Source organism: Pteronotus mesoamericanus, unplaced genomic scaffold, assembly GCF_021234165.1.
Source record: "Pteronotus mesoamericanus isolate MK-2021 breed Mesoamerican mustached bat unplaced genomic scaffold, CSHL_Meso_final contig_180, whole genome shotgun sequence".
NCBI lineage: Eukaryota > Metazoa > Chordata > Mammalia > Chiroptera > Mormoopidae > Pteronotus > Pteronotus mesoamericanus.
The window spans coordinates 867,098-887,457 of NW_026555076.1; the positions used below are offsets into that span (position 1 = coordinate 867,098).

The window sequence follows — 20,360 nt, forward strand, 5'->3', positions numbered from 1 at the left end:
GTGCTTCACAGCGCAGGCAGTAGGCAAGATTAGCTTGCCCCTCCCCGTCCCGCCTCTTCCAGGCCCACCAATGAGCGAGGGGAGGGGGAGCGAGAAACAGATAAAGACAGAGAGAGACTGGGGGCGAGGTGGGAGGGTCAGGGAGAGAGACACTTCGCCTTTGAGGGGTGGAATCACGGACACTGCTGGATGGGGTAGTCCTCCCTTGGAGCCCTGAGGGAAGGTAATTTTTCGAACCGTGGCCAAAGTCTCCGTTATTTTCCAGCACCCAAGTAAAACTGGAGTGATGAGGCTAACAGGGTTAACGTCACTCTCTCCCAGAGGATATAAACTTTGTGTGCCCTTCCATACATACCTTCCCCCGCCCGTCACTACTTGGTACACCCCGACCTCTGAACCGTTCTCTGCAGAGAAGGGAGCATTGTCAGCGGGGACGTGCGGGGGCCGTCAGTGCGCGCTACTTTCCCTCTGTTCTGGAATCGCGCCGGGGCAGAGGCGGGGCGGGGGCGGGAGGCGGCGGTGTGTGTCTGCGCCTGCGCGGCGGGAATCCTCCCGAGAAGTGCTCACCACAGGAGTTGCTATCGGTGTTTGGGTAGAGACCGTGGTTGCGCTGTGGCTCTCTACTAGAGCGCGCGCTCTGGGTTGCCTCGCCCCGCCGGAGGAGTGTCAGTAGGCTGCGTCTCCCTCCTTCGCCTCGTGAGTCTCAGAGCACTCCTTTTTTCCAGAGTCCTAGCGCAGCCGCAGCCCCCAGTCCACCCAGGATAATGGCGACAGCACAGGGTGAGTAACGGGCATTCCCAGGAGTCCGCCGGGGGATCCTCCCACGGCGTTCCCGCCTCCCCGGCCTTGAACTCCTGAGCGTGGCGCGGACACGTGCGTGCCCCGTGGGCTAGACCACTGCCTTCCGGGGGTTGTGCCCCACCCCTCTGGGCCTTGGGCTGGCTAACACGTGGCCCACGCGCAGCCGAATGGTGCGTTGAAAGTAAAGCGCACTCAGGTCTCTCGGAACTTTCTGAAACACGCAGAACTGCCTTTGGGATGGAGGAAAAGGATAATTAGAACGAAAGTGGTCAGGGGTTACAGAGGTGCCTGGAAGTTAATTTGTAATCAGTGGGCACTGCAAAACAAAGAGGAACATCCGTTGACTCTTCAAACCCAAGTTTTACGAGAAAGTCAGTAACTGAAGCTTTTGAGAATTTTGCTATTTTCTGTCCAGATTTTGGGTGTGTGTTCTTAAAAGTAGTCTTTTGAAGCCATGATGTCCTTGGACTGCTCCAAAACCACCAGGCACAAAGTTTACTTGCTTCACCTTGCATTGATCATATTTATATAATCATTCTGTGCGCAAGTGAGTGATTAGGTCCACAGGAAAGATTGTGCTGTTTATTTCCTTCAATTTTATTAGTTGTTATGGGCTCTTTCCCTTTTCTGGTTAAATTTTGATCATTCCTCAGATCTCAACCCAATCCTCACTTTGTTCTAGTCTTCTCTGTTGTCTGGATTAGGTTAGGTGGCTCTGCTACGAACCTGTGATCTCATAGTCTGTATGTTTCTCAAATTATACATTATGTCTCATTTTAAAATTTCATCTTCCCTCAGACTCAGGTCGCCTGATAACAGGGTCTTAGTCTCCTATTTCTGGTATATCTCTATTCTCTGACACGTGGACACTAAAAAATGTTAATGCTGAGCATGTGTCAATGTTCTGGGAGAATGAGGGATGATTTCTCCCCTTGGAAATGTTAAGTATTGGAACTTCCATTATCTGTGATCTTCATCTAAATCATTTCTTCTAATGCTGGTGGTCTGTTTTTTGTTAGGGCTTACAACCTGCATCAAAACTGGATTCTCTTGTTCTTCATCAAAATTGGTAGTTTACTGCCAGCTGTTAAGAGAACTGGTTATGACTGAGGGATTGGGATGCAGGATTGAAAAAGGGAAAGATGCTTTCAAATGGGCTAATTGTGAGTGGAGATGCCTTCTCTTGCACACTAACTTGAAATCAAGAGCCCATCTGGAAGAAAGCACCCCCTGCCAACTAGTTTAATTATTGTATTGTAAGTATGTGTATGAGAAACTAGTCTACTTAATTTTAGTGGATCTTACTCTATTTAAGTTCTGCTGTGAGAGTCAGGTTGGTAGTGGAAAGCCCATAGAATTTCATGTCAGATTTAGGATTTTGTCTGATTCTGCCATTTCCTAATTGTGTGACTTCCATCTTTTTGATATTTTTGTTTCCTAATCTCTATAATTATTTACAGTAATACTTCACAAAATTGTGTGAATCAAATGGGATGATGCATGTGGAAATACTTTGTAGAGTGTAAGCTTCTATGCAGTTTTTACTTAACCACTTTGTATGTTCACTGATTAATCATTCTAAGTATTTAGTCTTCAATATTCAGGAAATTTTTTCCTGAAATTTGATGTTTTGATTTTATTTCCACAGTACTGAACATTGGCAAAAAACTCTATGAGGGTAAAACAAAAGAAGTCTATGAATTGTTAGATAGTCCTGGAAAAGTCCTACTGCAGTCCAAGGACCAGATTACAGCAGGAAATGCAGCCAGAAAGAATCACCTGGAAGGAAAAGCTGCAATCTCAAATAAAATTACTAGTTGTATTTTTCAGTTGTTACAGGAAGCAGGTAAGTATCTTTTCCAGTCCTTTTCAGGAGAAAATGACACATGGTATTAACGAGTTACTTTTTTTTTTTTTTTTTTAGTTATTACATGAAGCAGGTAAGTGGCTCCCCCCACCATCTCCCCGCCCCCTGCACCTCTTCCCTTCAACACACTGTGATCTCTTTCATAGGGAGGTGACATTATTTGGATTAACAACATTATGTCTGGAGACGTCTCACCAGTAACCTTATTTAAATCAAACCAGGAACTCTTACATTTGACTATAGCACTTTACTTGGTTTGGAATTAGTGAGTACTGTCATTTAGTTAGTTTACAGGAATCTTAACAATTTGCTATAGTTTTTGCCTGGCACAACTATTTTCCCTGAAACTTCTCTCTCTCATAAAATCTTTCTTAAGAGAGACTGACCTATGAAGGAGCTTAAGGAATGTACCTATAAAGGAAACAAATTCTGGTGTTAGCCAGCTCTAATTAATGAACTGAAATTTAGTCCCTATAATTCTATACAGTTGTTTTTTTATACCACCATTGGAGCTAATACAGAATTTCCAATTTTTTTTCTACTTGAAAGCTTTGAAAAGTATGTGAAGACTAACCACACCTCATCCTGCCATTCCCAATGTGAGGGATTTTAACTAGATCAAAGATCTTCAGGGTTATCTCCTACTGCAAAACTGAATGAACATTATTTCCAGTATGTAATAGGAAGTTAAAACCAAGATCAGAACTCTCTGTGGAGGACATTTTAAAAGTACATTTTATTGATTATGCTATTACAGTTGTCCTCATTTTCCCCCTTTGCATACTTCCACCCAGCACACCCTGGTCCCTCAGGCAATCACCCTACCCTTGTTCATGTCCGTGGGTCATGCGTGTAAGTTCTTCGGCTACCCCATTTCCTATACTGTACTTTACATCCCCATGGCTATTCTGTAACTACCAACTTGTACTTCTTAACCCCCTCACCTCTTCACCCATTCCCTCATACCACGCCTCCCATCCGGCAGCCATCAAAACACTCCCTATCCATGATTCTGTCTCTGTTCTGATTTGCTTAGTTTGATGTTTAGATCCAATGGTTGATAGGTATGTATTTTTTGCCATTTAATTGTTCTTAGTTTTGACCTCCTTTTTGTTAAATAAGTCCCTTTAACTTATTTAACATATTTCATATAATGATCGTTTGGTGATGATGGACTCTATTTTAGTTTTTTCTTGTCTGGGAAGCTCTTTACCCGCTCTTCAGTTCTAAGTGATAGCCTTGCTGGGTAGAGCAGTCTTGGCTGTAGGTAACTTTGACTCTTTCTTGCCAGCCCCTGTTAGCCTGCAAAGTTTCTTTAGAGAAATCAGCTGACAGTCTTACGGGAACTCCCCTGTAGGTAACTAACTTCTTTTGCTGCTTTTCAGATTCTCCTTTTATCGTTAACCATTAGCATTTTATTATGGTGTGCCTTGGAGTGGGTCTCTTTGCATCCATCTTGTCTGGGATTCTGGGCTTCCTGGACTTGCATGTGTATTGCCTTCACCAAATCAGGGAAGTTTTCTTTCGTTATATTTTCAAATAGATTTCTAATTTCTTGCTCTTTCTCTTCTCCTTCTTGCCCCGCTGTGATGTGAATGTTGGAATGCTTGAAGTTGTCCCAGAGGCTGCTTATACTGTCTTCATTTTTTTAGATTCTTTTTTCTTATTGTTCTGATTGGTTATTTTTTGCTTCCTTATGTTCCATATCATTAATTTGATTCTCAGCTTTATCTACCCTGCTGTTTTTTCCCTGGAAATTGTTCTTTATTTCAGTTAGTGAACCTTTGTTTTTGACCAGATCTTTTTTATGTTGCCGAGGTCCTCACTTGGGTTCCTTGAGCACCCTTATAACCATTGTTTTGAACTCTGCATCTGAGAGGTTGCTTATCTCCATTTCATTTGGGTCTTTTTCTGGAGTTTTGATCTGTTCTTTCATTTGGGCTCTGTTTCTTTGTCTCCATTTTGGCAGCCTCCCTGTGTTTGTTTCTGTGTATTAGAGCTGCTAGGACCCTCTGTCTTGGTAGCGTGGCCTAACGTAGTAGGTGTCCTGTAGGGTCCATGGCTCAGTGTCCCCTATCGCCCAAGCTGGGTAGGCATTCCTCTTGTAGTTGAGCCTTGTTGTTGGCAGATCCATGGGAGGGGTTTACCAAGGCCAGTCAGCTGCAAGGACTGGCTGTGACCACTGACCACCAGCCTCTGCCCTCTGGAAGATCAGCAGTGCAGGGACAGGGTGGTGGTGCCCCAGCGTGGTCTGTAGCTGTCCACTAAGTACACAGGCTTTGAGGTTTCCTGGGTGGTGCAGACTAAGATCAGCCCCCACCTGTGTTCTGCCTAGGCCCCCTACATGAGTTATAGAGCATATGGCTGCTTCTCGTGCTGGGCTTGGAGATTCTCAGGCCAGGCCATGCTATGCACCTAGGGTGCCTGCTGCTAGTGCTGGGCTTTGGGCCATGTAGCAAGAGGTATAGGGTCTTGGGGCTTACTGAGGCCAGGCTGTTGCTTGTTTGAGAGGATTTAGGAAGTTGTGAAGCCTGGGGCAAGACCAGCCATTCATGTGGAAAAGCCTCTGTTACAGCTTGGATGAGCCCATAAGTTGGGTGGGACAGAGCCTCGGCAAATCTCCAGAGCAGGACCAACAGTGTCAGCCAAGTTGATGGAGTCCAGATATGGCCCCAGCTGGTCAGCTCTGTGACTGTGTGGGGAGGGTTCAGAAAAGGGACAGTGGCCTCTGTGTACCTTTCTGTCTGGGAGAAAACTGTCCCCCAGCTCTCGCCTTGATGCCAGCCACTTCAGTTCCTCCCTCTATGCCACTGGTGCCTTTCAAGCTGCTGTTTCAGTGCTGGAACTCAGACAGAGTGAATCTTGAGTAAGTCTGTGTGGGCTCTTTTAAGAAAAGAAGTTTCTTCTACCAATTCAATCCCTGCTTGTTTTGGCATCTAGAATTTATAGGAACTTTCTGGCACCAGAACCCTGGGCTTGGGGGCCTGGTGTGGGGCTATGACTCCTCACTCCTGAGATCTCTCTCCTGAATTTTTACCCACCACACCTGGGTGTGGGACTAGCCGTTCTGCATCTTCACCCACCGACCAGTCTGGACGGATGTGGTTTCTCTAATGCTGTAGTTGTCTGACTTCCACTCACCTTGACTTCTGATAGTTCTGAGTGATGGTTGTATAATTTAGTTGTAATTTTCATATGGTTGCATGAGGAAGAGAGCCATGTTTACCTACACCATCTTGAGTGGAAGTCCCAGCCCTTTCATTTATTAGAGCGTCCAGCAAACATTGATCTTTCTTAAACCCAAAGGGAAATTTAATACTTTTGTTTCCAGTCAAGATAGATTAAGTGCTTTCCACAAAATAACATAATTCAAATTAAATTACTCCACCAGTACAGAATAGTTTCTTGATAGTTTTGCCTCTTCTGAAATACTGTTTCACACTTAGAAGTGAAAAAAATGATGTTTAATTACCAACATAAATTGTCATCCATATCATAAATCCCTCTGTGCTTTCAAAGTAATTATATTAAGAACTTCCCACAGTTCCTAAGTAGTACAATCCAAAATTCTTATTTTAAGGCCTACGTGATTGGTGGTTTCCCAATGACTTGAGATTTCTAGAGCGCATCAAACTGATTTTAAGTTCCTTGTACAGTTCAGATAAGTGAACCATTTTTAACCTCCCACGTTATTTTCTCCTAACCATAAACATTAAATTTTAGAAAGTTACCTAACACTATAAATTCTTAATAAATTAGTTTCTGTGTACCCATGGTAATTGTACATAGCTGTGGGATTTTATAATATACTTTAAAGTAATGGAAGATAAATGCAGGCCCAAGGCTTTAGTTGTTTATTCAATAAAGTACTATTCAGTGTACTTTCTGGGGCTAAGGTGATCCAAGTTGTTTGGGTGTCTCCTAGTTTTGACTGAAAGTTCTATATCTGAGGTGACTAGGGAAGTTCATCACCCTAAATGAAGTAGTCTAACAATTCTCTTTACTGTATTTGGTATATTTAACATAGTTTAAACTTATCTGGCTCACAGGATATGTTGAAATGTAAAGTTTTCTAGGCTATATATATGTTGTGAAATTAAGAAAGACCTAAGTTTTTAAAAATTCTTAAGTCAGTTTTAGGAGACAGAACAGGAATTCTTCTAAGCCTCCTGCAATTTATGCTTGCTAATAGTTAAATAACTGCTGTGTCTAGTTGACCACCAGTGGTGTATTTGAAATTGCTTTCTTTACAGCCAGGTTTTATGTTCCAAATTAAGGTATTTTTAGAAATTAGAAGGGGAAGAGCACCAGAATGAGCACCAGGCAATCAGGATTCCAGTTTTGCCATTGTCACTCAAGAACTATAAAATACTGAACAAATAATAGGGATAGGTAATACTCTTTTTCCATGGAAATAATACTGTGTGCTGGACTGACAGGATTTGTGCATTTGGTCTCAGTACTCAAAAACCAGAATTTAACCTTTAGGTTTCATCTCCCCCACAGAAACCCACTGTAATTTCATTTAGGTGTGAGCGTAGTAATGTGAATCAATTCTGCAATTGCCAAAACCACAGATGGGGAGCTGGGCAGCCTTAAACATGGATGGCCCCAGAGGTGTGTGAGCTGATACATGACCATTGTAGATCAGAGAATGAAGTAACATTTACATAGTAGTAATCTTGATTTTGAATTTGTAGGCAACTGAGACAAATGGGGAGAATTCTTTTTCTTATAAGTAGTCATGAAATTTGCTTTAATGGATAGCATGTGTATTAGAAGAAGTCATATCATTTAAACTGAATCACTTTTGTTTTTTAAAAGCTTTTTTGTTTTCTGTACAGAGATTATTACCATAAGTTGATTCTGTGCATTTGGTTCCCTTAGACGTGTAGGGGGTGGGGAGAGGGGAGAGATCCTCTGGGTAAAGGTAACTATTGTTTATATTTAAACAATAGATTTGCAGATTATCAAGCTTGTTTAGACAAACGAACAACTATGACTAATGATTGACAGGTCCAAAAAAGAAGAGCCCTTGAAGTGAGGCACTTAGATTACACCTCAAGTTAAAGATTGATGTCAGTCGCCTACCCAAGAGCCAGTCATTCTTTAAAGATTAAAATGACCCTTTTACATGCATTCTTTCTCAGAGTTCCCATTTGTGCAGCATAGTACAATTTATTTACTGTTTCAATTGAATTTTACTGGTCAGATCCCCAGGGAATGCAGAGAAAGCAGGTCAGGTTTTGGAACTGCATGGTGCGGTTCAAGTACAGGTGACGTTACTCCCTGGAAACATGACCTTGCTTGTCAAATTACTTAATTTCTTTTAGCCCCTGTTTCGTTCACTGTAAAATGTAAATAATAATACCTACTTCAAAAATTTTATGTTTAGTTAAATGAGTAAAACACTAAGCACAGTGCAGAGTTTCCATAAATGTAGGTTCCCTTCATGTATGGATACACACGTAAGATCAGAGGTCTCCAATCCTTCCCTGTTAAGAAGAAAGTGATTTCAGAGGATTAAATTGGGAATGGAGTCACTAACGTTGCAGCCTCAAGATGAACATTACTATGTTAAGCCAATGCAGGTTTCCAGGTGTTGCTTTAATTCATGTTAGTGCTCCGATACTACTTTTATTGTGACATAATACCACTAGGACAGGCAGTGTAGCGTGATGGTTAAGTGGGCAGCCCACAGAGGTCAGTGTGGGTTGGAAAGCCGGCTGTACCTACTATCAGCTGACACAACTGCCGTGCCTGACATAACTGGTGTCCTCACCTGTTTTGCTGGATGATCATACTGTATCTTATCGGGTGTTATGAGGAATAAACAAGAAAATGAATCGACAGTTCCTGACATAAATTAGGTCATGAATCTTTTAAAAATCAATTTGTGATAAAATATACATGCATAAAATTCATCATTTTAACCATGTGTAAGTACAGTTCTTGACAGCACTTTGACCATGTTGTGCCGCCATCACTACCATCCATTTTCATAATGTTCACGGCCCCAGGCAGAAACCCTGAACATTAAATGATAATTTTCCCTTCCCCCTATGAATTCGCCTATTTTAGGTACCTCATAAGTGGAATGAATTATTCAGTATTTATTCTTTATTTCACCTAGCATAGTGTTTCCAGGCTTAATCATGTTGTAGTATGTATCAGAATTTCATTCCTCCTTATGACTGAGTAATAATCCATTGTATGTAAATACTACATTTTATCTACCCATTCACCTGGACACTTGGGCTGTTTTTTCCCTTTCGGCTGTTATGCATTATGATCTTGTGAACATTGGTGTGTAAGTACCTTTTTGAGTCCCTGCTTTCAATTCTTTACAGTACTGCCTCTCCTAGAAGTGTTACTATATCAGAGTATAAAGTAATACTGTCGCATCAATGGTAATTAAGACATCTGGGTGAGTTTACCATAATGTTCATCTTCAGGCTGTAATGTTAGTCCCTAGAATGCCTGGAAGTGGGATGCTGGATCAAATGATTCATGATTAACCATTTTAAGTGTTTTTAGAGAGGTTATTTTCTAAGGCCACCACAGAAAATAGCTCCCATTCCAAACATTACAAGTCAGCTCTTTGTCTTAGTTTTTCAGTAACAGTTTGAATAAGAGAAGGGAGAGGAAGGACAAATACTTTATTTGCTCTTGGCCAAATTGGCCGTTATGTTCCTATTGCTACGTGTTGGATGGTTTTTCAAGGATTCCTTGCTTCCAATATTAAGAGAAAAAGGGATGCCCCAAATTTAAGGCTATATCTGATTGTGATTAGTAGATATTTTACAAAGCTTCTATAACAGTGGACCAGAGAATATGAGAATCCTGAAACCGAATCTGATGTAGAGACAATTTAGTGCTACTTAGATCTAAGTTATGTGCTTTGTGCAAAGTTAAGTATGCACTGGCAGAGGAGACACTCAGTTAAATATTTTTTGAAAGAAATAATGAATAGTAAAGACATTAGGACTCAGATTGTCTGATCCAGTGTATATTTTGCCATGTAACATAAAAGTGAAATAGTCCTGAGATGTTGGTAAATGGCAGAAAGCCATATTTTACTTGTGGTAGCGCCAGTTAAGGGGGTTTTTGTTTTGTTTTTTTTGTAAAGGTTTGAGTTTTATTATGCCTCAGATCTACTGTTTAAAATATAATTTTAATGGTTTCTTTTTTACCTTTTATCATGAATATATAGGTATCAAAACTGCTTTTACCAGAAAATGTGGAGAGACAGCTTTCATTGCACCTAAGTGTGAAATGATTCCAATTGAATGGGTTTGTAGAAGAATAGCAACGGGTTCTTTTCTCAAAAGAAATCCTGGTGTCAAGGAAGGGTACAGGTTTAACCCTCCTAAAGTGGAGATGTTTTTTAAGGTATTTATTTTATGTGTCTGTATCTTACTATAACATAGTGACAAACGTAATTACCAATAAAAAATGTAAACCTTAAAAGTTTTTTACATTGCAATTATCATTCCAGAAATATGCCAGTAGTGTATACTTCCATTAGCAATGACAATTCAGCTTTTTAAAAGAAAACACTTGTGAAAAATCTATATATCTAACTTTGGACCAAGTTGACTAACAAAATGAACAAACAAAAATTAGCAGTTACTAGAAAGAAAAGTAACAATTTTAAAAAAATTTCAATATACTGTTGAACTTGAAATAAAGGCTAAGATGAAGTATCTCTCTGTATTCTTTTTTTTCCTTTTCCTCTTTTCAGGAGTAGCTGTACCATTTTATATTCCCACTAGCAATACATGAGTGATTCAGTTGAATCTTTTTATATTCTAATACAGAAAAACTATTAACAAAGTTTCTTATAAGTGAAAACATGCAATAAAGTATGTAGGAATCCATGGTTATGGATTTCTATTGGTTTATTGAAACCGTTTTTCTAAACTGTTTAAATCAGTTCATAGGGAGCAAATTCTCTCAGTACTTTATGACCTATAATAAATTACATACCCATATATTTTGAATTTAAAAGTAGCTATTGAAAGTAGACAAGTTAAAAATATTTGCTGTAAATTAAAGGGTATTTTAAATAAAAATTAAATCTTCAAAGGAAACGGATGTTTCTGACGAATTTATACATTTCTTGAGTGTGAATTTTCTTGAGAATTCATGCTCAAGAAAAAAAGGACTTCAGGTTATCAGAAAAGTTCAAAAAAATCTTATATTTAAATTAATTTTAATTCTGTATTTTCAGGATGATGCCAATAATGATCCGCAGTGGTCTGAGGAACAGCTTATTGCTGCAAAATTTTGCTTTGCTGGACTTGTTATAGGCCAGACTGAGGTGGATATCATGAGTCATGCGACACAGGCTATTTTTGAAATACTAGAGAAAGCCTGGTTGCCCCAGGACTGTACACTGGTTGATATGAAGGTACAAATAAAAAGGAGATTTGAAAGGAAAAAATTACAACTGAGAAATATCTTTAGTAGTGTAGTTTTGAAAAACTTTTCTTTGGTGATTTGCTGTTTCTAGATTGAATTTGGTGTTGATGTAACCACCAAAGAAATTATTCTTGCTGATGTTATTGATAATGATTCTTGGAGACTCTGGCCATCAGGAGATCGAAGCCAACAGAAAGACAAACAGGTAGGTGTTATACTGCAGGGTTTTTTTACTCTTTGCGAGATAAGGCTGGAGTAGAGGAGAAAGAGAGAATGGGACAAAAACATGGCAATTGTTACTTCTTAGGATATGAACCTGAGTTGTTGGTTACTATTTATTTTTTAAAGGTAAGTATTACATTTCCTATATCCTGAAAAAAAGGTAGGAATAATACTTTTACATTTACAATGTAGATTTCTCATTATTTCAATACACTGACACAGCAAATGTTATACTCATTTGACTAATTGAAGACTAAGCTTCTGAAAGGATGGATATCTTTACAATTACAATTAAGTGGCAGATATAGAACTCTGTCCCAAGTCCTCTGAATCTTACCAGGTTCTGTTTCTGTTCTTTCCAATGAAAAAATTAGAGCAAGATTCTCTGTACTTAGTATATATGAGAATTGTAATGGTAGTTCATTGTAGTTGTTAGCATAGAAAGCATTTATCATTAAATGAAAATATATTTCACTATCTAAATTTTGTTTAGTCTAATTCAGAAAATGAATTTGTAGACTCAGATACATTTTCAGATATATCCTTTGCTATGCATATTCTTCCTAATCTGTACCCACAACTCAGAAACCAAATTTCAGATAGCAAGGATATTACTAATAGAATACTTAATAATCTAATCTTTTTGTCTTATTTTCTAGTCATATCGTGACCTCAAGGAAGTAACTCCTGAAGGGCTCCAGATGGTAAAGAAAAATTTTGAGTGGGTTGCTGAAAGAGTAGAGGTAAACCTTTTGTAGTACATCCACATTGTATTGTTTTTCTTCAAGAACTCCTTAATTCAAAAGGGAAAGTGCAGCGGTTTTCTTTTTTCTACTAATTTTAAAGAAGGGGCACCTTTAAGTTATGTACCAGCTGGGCCATCCTGATTGGTATACTGGATTCCCTGCTGTTAAGCTTTCTAGTACACTCTTTCCAGATCCTATTGAGAAAACCTGGAATCCTTGTTTCTACCCAGCCGATGCAGGAGAAGGCTTACATTTCCCACCCACCTCTCCACTGCTACTCAGGGTTCCATTGGCATGGATTCCACAGCAGAGTTTAGAATTGGAGTTCCATGTGGCATTAAAATGTCACTTTATTTACGGTATTTTGATAACTGTAATTCCATGGAAATAGAATAGGGTTTGTGGTTATCCAAGGGTCATAACTACCTTTTAGAAAGAACATCATCTTCACGGTAATATGGATTTGAATTCCATGCAAGTAACTTACAGAGATTTATAAATGACCTCTGTATTTTTGCTGATTATGCCTTTAAATATTCAGGAAGCTATAAATATATTTTATTCTAAGATTAAAATATATTTATAGCTTCCTGAATATTAATTAGAAGTTGAATATTTATCCCTTGATTAATAATAAACATAACTTACCTGATTAAAAAGTCATACTTATTATATCTTAATTATGAAGAAGTCTTCTTTATATATAAAAAGATTATTTTGAAAAATAAATTGTCTTATCATTTTGTTCTGTTTAAATTTGGCCTATTTAGAAAGGAATTATTCTGATAGATACAATTTTACTATAAACTGTAACCCTGGCCCTGACCGGTATGGCTCAATTGGTTGGAGCGTTGTGCCATAATCAAAAGGTTACAGGTTCAGTTCCTGGTCAGGGCACATATCTAGGTTGTGGGTTCCATCCCCAGCCCAGGTGCATATGGGAGGCAATCAATTGATGCTTCTCTCTTGCATTGATGTTTCTCTCCCTTTCTGTCTTTCTTTCTCTCTGAAAGCAATGAAAACATGTCCTCAGGTGAGGATTCAAAAAAAAAAAGTATGTAGTTCTATAAACTGACTCATAGCCTTTTTTGTCCTTATCTTCTTTTGCATATTCATGTTTTTCTTTTCCAGTTGCTTCTGAAACCACAAAGTCAGTGCAGAGTTGTAGTGTTGATGGGCTCAACTTCTGATCTCATTCACTGTGAAAAAATCCAGAAGGCTTGTGGAAATTTTGGCATTCCATGTGAACTTCGGGTGACCTCTGCCCATAAAGGACCAGATGAAACTCTGAGGATTAAAGCAGAGTATGAAGGTAAACCTCAGATAACTAGAGCATTTTAGTAGTCCTGATTTTGCCAAAGAATTTTACGTTTAGACTAATAATGCTGAAAAAGAGCTTTACCACATTTCTAAGGGGTGGGGGGAAATGTGATATTCTAGGCTTTTATGATACCTCCAAAGAATTTAAGGTGTCCTAGGTGCTCATAAAAAGAATGGGTCAGAGAGAATGATTCGAAAATTCAAGCACAGAAGGAAGATGAAAACTAGAATTAGTCTTTACTAATAAGAAGCCCTTCAAATACTATTTCTTATTTGCTCCAACAGAAAATGTGGCCCATATCAGTTACAGGAGGCCTGAGGTTGAAGCTACAGGAGCAAAATTATTAATTTTGGGGGGGATGGGGAAGAGCTAGTTAATAAAAGCCAGAACTCTCCGGAAAAATGCAAAGGAATGATTTATAAGTTTATCATGAAATGTTTAAGAGATATGTTAGAAAATATATTAAATGGTTTTAAATATTTGGGTACTATATTGAATTTGCCTTCAGTTCTTATTTAAAGAGGTGCACTTTAAATCTCTAGTTGAAGGACTGATCCAGGTGGTGTCATTTTGCATTTTGGTGAGCCTAAGTGGCAATAATAGAAGGGGCGGGCCTTTGAGCCATTCCCTCACTGGCACCTTGGTTCCCCTTCTTCTCTTCTATACTATAAATCTCGAAGATGGCCAAACCCACTCTTGTTTCATTACTTGACATATAATAAGTGGCAGAGTGAAACTTATACTTTGAAAATGTATATAATAATGTCTTATTTATGCTTTTTCTGGAGACTGATAACTGAAGAAGTTGAGCATAGGCCCCCTTTTTTTTTTAACCTATCTTTAAATATCTTTTAAATACTTAGCACAGTTGTAAACATGTGATTTCCCTAGGAGATGGCATTCCTACAGTATTTGTGGCAGTGGCAGGCAGAAGCAATGGTTTGGGGCCGGTGATGTCTGGTAACACTGCATATCCAGTTGTCAGCTGTCCTCCCCTCACTCCAGACTGGGGAGCTCAGGATGTGTGGTCTTCTCTTCGACTACCCAGTGGTAAGATACATTGAATTTTTTTAAAAACCTTCATTAAAGAGTTTTAAACATGCACAATAGTAGAATAATAAAAACTCATACCCATTACCCAGCTTCCACAATTAACATCTTGTAGCCCTCTTCTGGATTATTTTAAAGCAGGTCTTAGATATTTTATACTTAAATACTTAAATTTGCCTCTAAGGGGCTAAGGACTCTAGTTTTTAAATTATGATTATGGTACCATATATGACACCTAAGAAAAAGTAATGGTAATTTCTTAAAATCATCTAATTTCCAGTAAATGTTCAGGTTTTTCCAATCTTCTCATTTGTTTATGAATTTTTTAAAAAATTTTTTAAAAGATTTTATTTTTTTATTTGTAGACAGGGGGAAGGGAGGGAGAAAGAGGCTGAGAAACATCAATGTGTGGTTGCCTCTCATGTACCTCCTACTGAGGACCTGCCCAGCAACCCAGGCATTTGCCCTGTCTGGGAATCGAACCAGCCACCCTTTGGTTCACAGGCCAGTGCTCAATCCACTGAGCCACACCAGGCAGGGCAGTTTATGAATTTTCTTTAGAAACACTTTTAGGATCTTTTGTCTGTCTGTCCTTAAATTTCACAAAGATGTGTCTTGGTGAGTCTGTTTTCATTCTGAGCTTTAAATGAGAGCTTTTAATGTGGAACTCTTGATTCTCTAGTCCTGGGAAGTTTTCTCTTTTCTTCTTTTTTAATTGCATGTCTGTTCTTATTTGTTACTCTTGGAAAATCTCATTTTTTTATTAGACTTAGACTTAGAGATAGAAGCTCTCAGAGAGCCTACATCTCTTGTCAGTGTGTTCCTGGCATTTTTCTTGGCCTCCTTCATTCTCTCAGCCAAAAGTTTAGCATATTCTATGGCCTCTTTATTTTTCTTAGTACATTACTGTTTCTTCAGAGTAATACACCATTTGTGTTGCAGGACACATGGAATAACAAGATGCTGAAACTTGGGTGTTTTGGTCCTAGGTTGCTTATCTTCTTTGTTTAGGGGCTTTCTCACAACATTGTTGGACATCATCATCTTTGAGAGGTTGAAAAGTTTGTGGATTCTGCTGGCTCTTTTGGACCCTAGGCAACAAGGCCACGGTAGTATCAGTGAGACCAGGAATGTCTTTTCTCCCTTCTTTTTTTCACAATGATCACTTTGAGAACACTGCGGTTGGCATCCACACTGCAACCCCGGACAGATTTTCGCTTTCCCTCTGCAGTCTTCCTTGGTCCATGACAGGAATGCCCCTTACTCGGTAGCAGGCGGACACAACCGTGGGTCAGGACACCCTGCTTCACGGGGAAACTGAACCACATAACCCTTACGTTCTTCACCCAGAGCATCAGCAGCAACTTCTGTGGCCATCCACTTCTCATTAAAGGTATAAAGTTTGTTTTTATCATCCACTTCAATGCATTTCTGGCAGCTAGTGACTGGGAAAGAGATGTTCAGCTTCATCCCAGAGCAGCTGACCACCTCCAAAGCACCACCAGAAAGCCTCGGAAGTTTTCTTCAATAACATAATTTCCTTCCCCTTCCATTTCCTTTGTCATTTTAGATTTATGATTCAAATTTAGACCTCCTTGATATCTATTCTATTTTCTTTTTTTTGTTGCTATATTTTCTGGAATATTTTCTCAACTTTATATTCCATACTTTCTATTGTTTTTTTAATTTTGGATATGGTATTTTTAACTTTTGGGGGCTCTTTTTTGTTCTGTGGTCTTCCTCCATCCCCTAAACATCCTCTTGTTTAATCTTGGCAATAACATCTTTTATCTTTCTGAGATTATTACTGTTTCTTTCACATTGGTTCTTTTCCTTGGCTTTGTGTTAGAGTCGGGCACTGTAACAGTCAGAAGCCCTGTGCAAGTAGGTGGGACTTGTCAAAAGTGAGCTCCATTATGGGGTGATCTGATAGGGTGGTTCTTTGAATAACCCCTCCCATCAATGTCTTTCCTGTTCTCATAAGTTGACCAGAATTACCCAGAGTACCTTCCTAGTCTGCCTTCTACCTGGAGGTATAAGCCTGGCTGCCAGCATTTGAGAAGCTGAGGATCTTAATATGTGTCTGTAGACTTAACCCTCTCATTTCACTATGTCATTCCTTGCCTACACTGTGCCTGGTGTTCTCCAGTCCATAGAAGTCTGGACAAGTCTGTTTTGCCTTCAGAAAAATTTATACCCGACACGACCCAGAAGGAGCAGTTGCCTAGGTAACTGGAAGGGGGAAGGGGATCAGAGGGCCAAGCTGCTTCTTGACTTTTAGTCTTCATTTTAGCTCCATTTTCACCCCCTACTCCTCCCTTCAGATGTGTCTGGTACCACTAATTCCTCAACCTGGGAACTGGTTCTATAATGTCAGTCAGGCTGCTTCTCGTCTTTCCCTGCTTACAGTTTAGGATTAAATTTTCCTGTTTTACCAAGTAGTGACCACTCCCTTAGCGTTTCAGCTGTGTTTATGTGTGTTTCCTTTATGCCCTTTACTGCTTTTTAAACAATTTCACAGAGACATCTGATTATATTAACTATTCAAGTTAAAAATTTGTAGCTATAAACAAAGCTAATTTATAGTCCTCTAGTATAGCAAGAGTGTAGGAGTCATCCATGGAGCTTAGAAATAGCTATCCATGGGAATGTGGTAAGTAAAAATTAGGCACTTTTTATCTAGTACTGTCTAGGGAGAAACAGGGAGTCAAAGATTTGTACATTCTGATCACTAAAATTGGGGATTTTTGAGGAACAGCTTTGCAGTGGCCTGCGCAAAACCCTGAAAACTCCTCCTCCTCTTAAGGCACGCTCACTAGATAATCTCATATGTTGTTAATTAAGATTTCCTGGTATCAGAAAGGGATTCCTGGGCGGTAGGCACAGGTCTTTCAGATACTGGAGTAGAGTATTCTAAGTATTAGTATACTCCTAATAAGGGCTGACATTCATTGAATACTTACTATGTGCCAGCACTGCTCCAAGCACTTTATCTGTATTAATTCATTGAATCCTCACATAAGATAGCTAGTAGTTACTTTTGACAAAAAAGGGGTCACCACACTCAATCTGACAAGCTCAGGGGAGGCCTGCATGGTGGCCTTACAGACTCAGAGAACTAAAGTAACCATATAGGATGGTTTAAAATTAAAACTTCCAAACTAAAAGCGAGTCATGGTGAGTAGTCATGTCCTAGGCTGGTATCTTTCTTGACAAAGGTCAGTCTTTACCTTAACTGAGCCTACCTATTGTCTGTTTGCACATAAGATAACATACCTTTGGAATATCAAAGTAATCTCTTTTTGTTTAGATCCCTCAGGGCACCGTCTCCCACCAGAACAGGAGACCACAGGAATTCTCTTTATCTTGTTCTGCCATCTCTATGTGCTGTAAATACTGTTAACTCTCTGGTACCCGCCAGTGTATAAGAAGTGTGTGCCTATCCGTTTTCCTTTTTATCCAATCTCAGAGATTTCCCTGCTTTGCTTTCTCCTTACTCCCTAATCTGTCACCAGTGGATTTTGTGGAACCCCCCTTACGTCTTCCCCTTTGATTCTGATGTGCAGTAATTTACTTCCACATCATCTTCTCAGTCTGCTGAGATTTTGGTTCCTGGCAAATGTCAGTTGAGCTCAGATAAACTCATAAAAATTCTTTATAGGTTTGGACGTTTCTTATGTTGACATCATTCCCATCTTTAGTGTCATTATCTTTGGGATAATGACATTAAAATTAACATTAAGTGAAGTGACTGGTGACCACATGTAAGTGGTAGAGCTGCAAAAATTAATTTATTCATACAAATTAATAAATTAACTTTGTGATTTGCACTTGAATCTGTTTTTATTTGGGATAGTTTAGTGAGAGTAAAAGAGCCTGATGAATTCCAAGAATATTGTGAAAGTGTAGCTTTTTGATCTATAAGCTAACTAGTCCTTGAGTTCAGTGATAGACATACAAGTACCACCTGATAAAACTCTTATCTGGGAAAATATGTGCCCCCAAAGAAGCTACTTTCTTACTCTATGGTCTTTTAGATCTCATTACTATTAAATTTATTTGTAACCTGATATTTACTAAGATTATTCTTTGGATTTGACTTTTACTGCTTAAAAATGTTAGAATATTTCAAATGTAAAGACCAAAGTAGTAGCTAGGATATTATCAAAACAATTAGCATACCTCAAGTTTGTCTAAAAGCAGGTGCTTCTACACCATTTAACCTTGTCCCTTGTTTTATTTTTCTTGCCCTTCACCAGGTATTTAAAGGGATTGTGTATGTAAAAAGAACTTTTAAAAAGGTAAATTTCTTTGCTAGTGGATTCAGAAAAGAGAGTGATCGATGATGTCTATAAAAACCTGCTTATGGCAGATGAATATTACTTTCCTATTATATTCACTTCACCACTTCAACAGTAGGGATAGTAACTCCTGCAGATACTGCTTGAGAAAAGACTAGTTTTTTTATTGTCTGGCTAACAGGACTTCTCTGAGTACAAAACAGTTTGCTTAAGTAGTATTTTCAGTATTAATTGACAGCTCAATTTTTTCTCTTTTCCTTTCTGAACAAATAGGTCTTGGCTGTTCAACCATACTTTCTCCAGAAGGATCAGCTCAGTTTGCAGCTCAGATATTTGGATTAAACAACCATTTGGTATGGGCCAAACTGCGAGCAAGTATATTGAACACATGGATTTCCCTGAAGCAGGCTGACAAGAAAATCCGAGAGCGCAATTTGTAGGGAAGAATGTCATTGCATTTTTTTAGAAGATGATCTATAACTTTTTATTTTAGCTGCAGAAAAAAAAATTAAGATGAAGAGATTTTAAATCAATCTGACAAAATTCATTAGTGAATAAATGCTTCTCTAGATTCATGGATTAGTACAATATATGTACATACTTAAGGGTATTTTAAAATTAAGTTCTTACCTACTATATGGCCATTGTTAGGTAGGTAACATAAATATATTTCTTAAATGCTAATTATGTCCTACTGTAGAGCTCTGAAGTTACTACTTGACCTAGATCTCAACCTATAAGTTCTAGGAAGTTAAAAGTGTTTTATCTTAGGGTGATTCTAGCAATATAATTCTTTTTCAGTTTGATCTTTACAAAATTCTAAGGACATGGTTTTTTATTTGCAGTCAGTGTCTCAGAAGACGGTGTGTATCTCCAGCTATTGATGGAGATGTTTTAATTTTTTTTTTTTTTCAAGTTGAGATTGGTGGTAAGGGTAGGGAAAAGACAAATAAGATGAAGGGCGTTATAGAAGCCTTGGAGAGCTGACTTTTCAAGAACTTCTGATGGCTGTGAGGGCACTTTGCAGTGGGGAAAAGAAGAGTCATCTCTGCCTCTCGAATAAAAGATACAGTGAATCTTACTTGGCTGTGGTGTGTCTCTCTGTGGGTCTTAAAATTCTTTTAATTCTGATAATACATACTTTAGCCACACTAACAGTCCCAGTGTACGATCATTTTCAGAAATTGGAATCTTCCAGATGAGAACCATAATTAGTTTCCTTCTTACAATAGTGAGGTTTATTTCTAAAGGAGTTGTTACTTAGAGGTATTGTAATTCATCATCAATCTATAAACCCTTATAGATTGGATATTTTTCAGCCCTTGGGATTTTATAGATCACTAAACTTTCATCCAAGTGTCTACAAAACCCCTTAAATTTTATGCATATGCTCACTTTTATGAAAAGGGGGCAACTTTATTTTTTAAAAGAAATGTTAACCATCTGTACTGCAAATGAAATCTTGATAAGACTCTTACCAATGGCTTACATTGTTTACACTTTTTCACCTCTCTAATATTAACAAGCTGGCATCTCTTACCACCTCTTTCACCTGATTCCTGGGCAGGGGTGGGTGCTTGACCTAACTATTCCTTTTTTGGGCTAGACACCAAGATAGTCCAACCTTT

At 38.8% G+C, this 20,360-nt stretch overlaps 1 protein-coding gene across 2 annotated transcripts; it reads left to right on the plus strand.

The window, feature by feature from the left end:
• Window positions 1-89: 89 nt before the first annotated feature.
• Window positions 90-19,800, plus strand: PAICS (phosphoribosylaminoimidazole carboxylase and phosphoribosylaminoimidazolesuccinocarboxamide synthase). Of its 2 annotated transcripts, XM_054566772.1 has the most exons (10): window positions 90-223; window positions 726-780; window positions 2,450-2,647; window positions 9,882-10,060; window positions 10,902-11,081; window positions 11,184-11,297; window positions 11,974-12,057; window positions 13,192-13,372; window positions 14,273-14,431; window positions 19,006-19,800. In XM_054566772.1, exons 2-10 carry the CDS (start codon window positions 765-767, stop codon window positions 19,170-19,172), a joined length of 1,278 nt encoding a protein of 425 aa, XP_054422747.1. In that variant the 5' UTR covers window positions 90-223; window positions 726-764; the 3' UTR covers window positions 19,173-19,800. The 2 variants fall into 2 exon arrangements, with proteins under 2 accessions (XP_054422747.1, XP_054422746.1); XM_054566771.1 differs by lacking the exon at window positions 90-223 and having other exon boundaries at window positions 516-780.
• The last annotated feature ends 560 nt before the right edge of the window (window positions 19,801-20,360 follow it).

Bases quoted from the DNA above. Each gene is read 5' to 3' on its own strand.
- PAICS (XM_054566772.1), top strand. The intron at 11,298-11,973 runs GTAGGTGTTATA...CTTATTTTCTAG, and splicing joins GCCAACAGAAAGACAAACAG to TCATATCGTGACCTCAAGGA. The intron at 12,058-13,191 runs GTAAACCTTTTG...TTTCTTTTCCAG, and splicing joins GGGTTGCTGAAAGAGTAGAG to TTGCTTCTGAAACCACAAAG.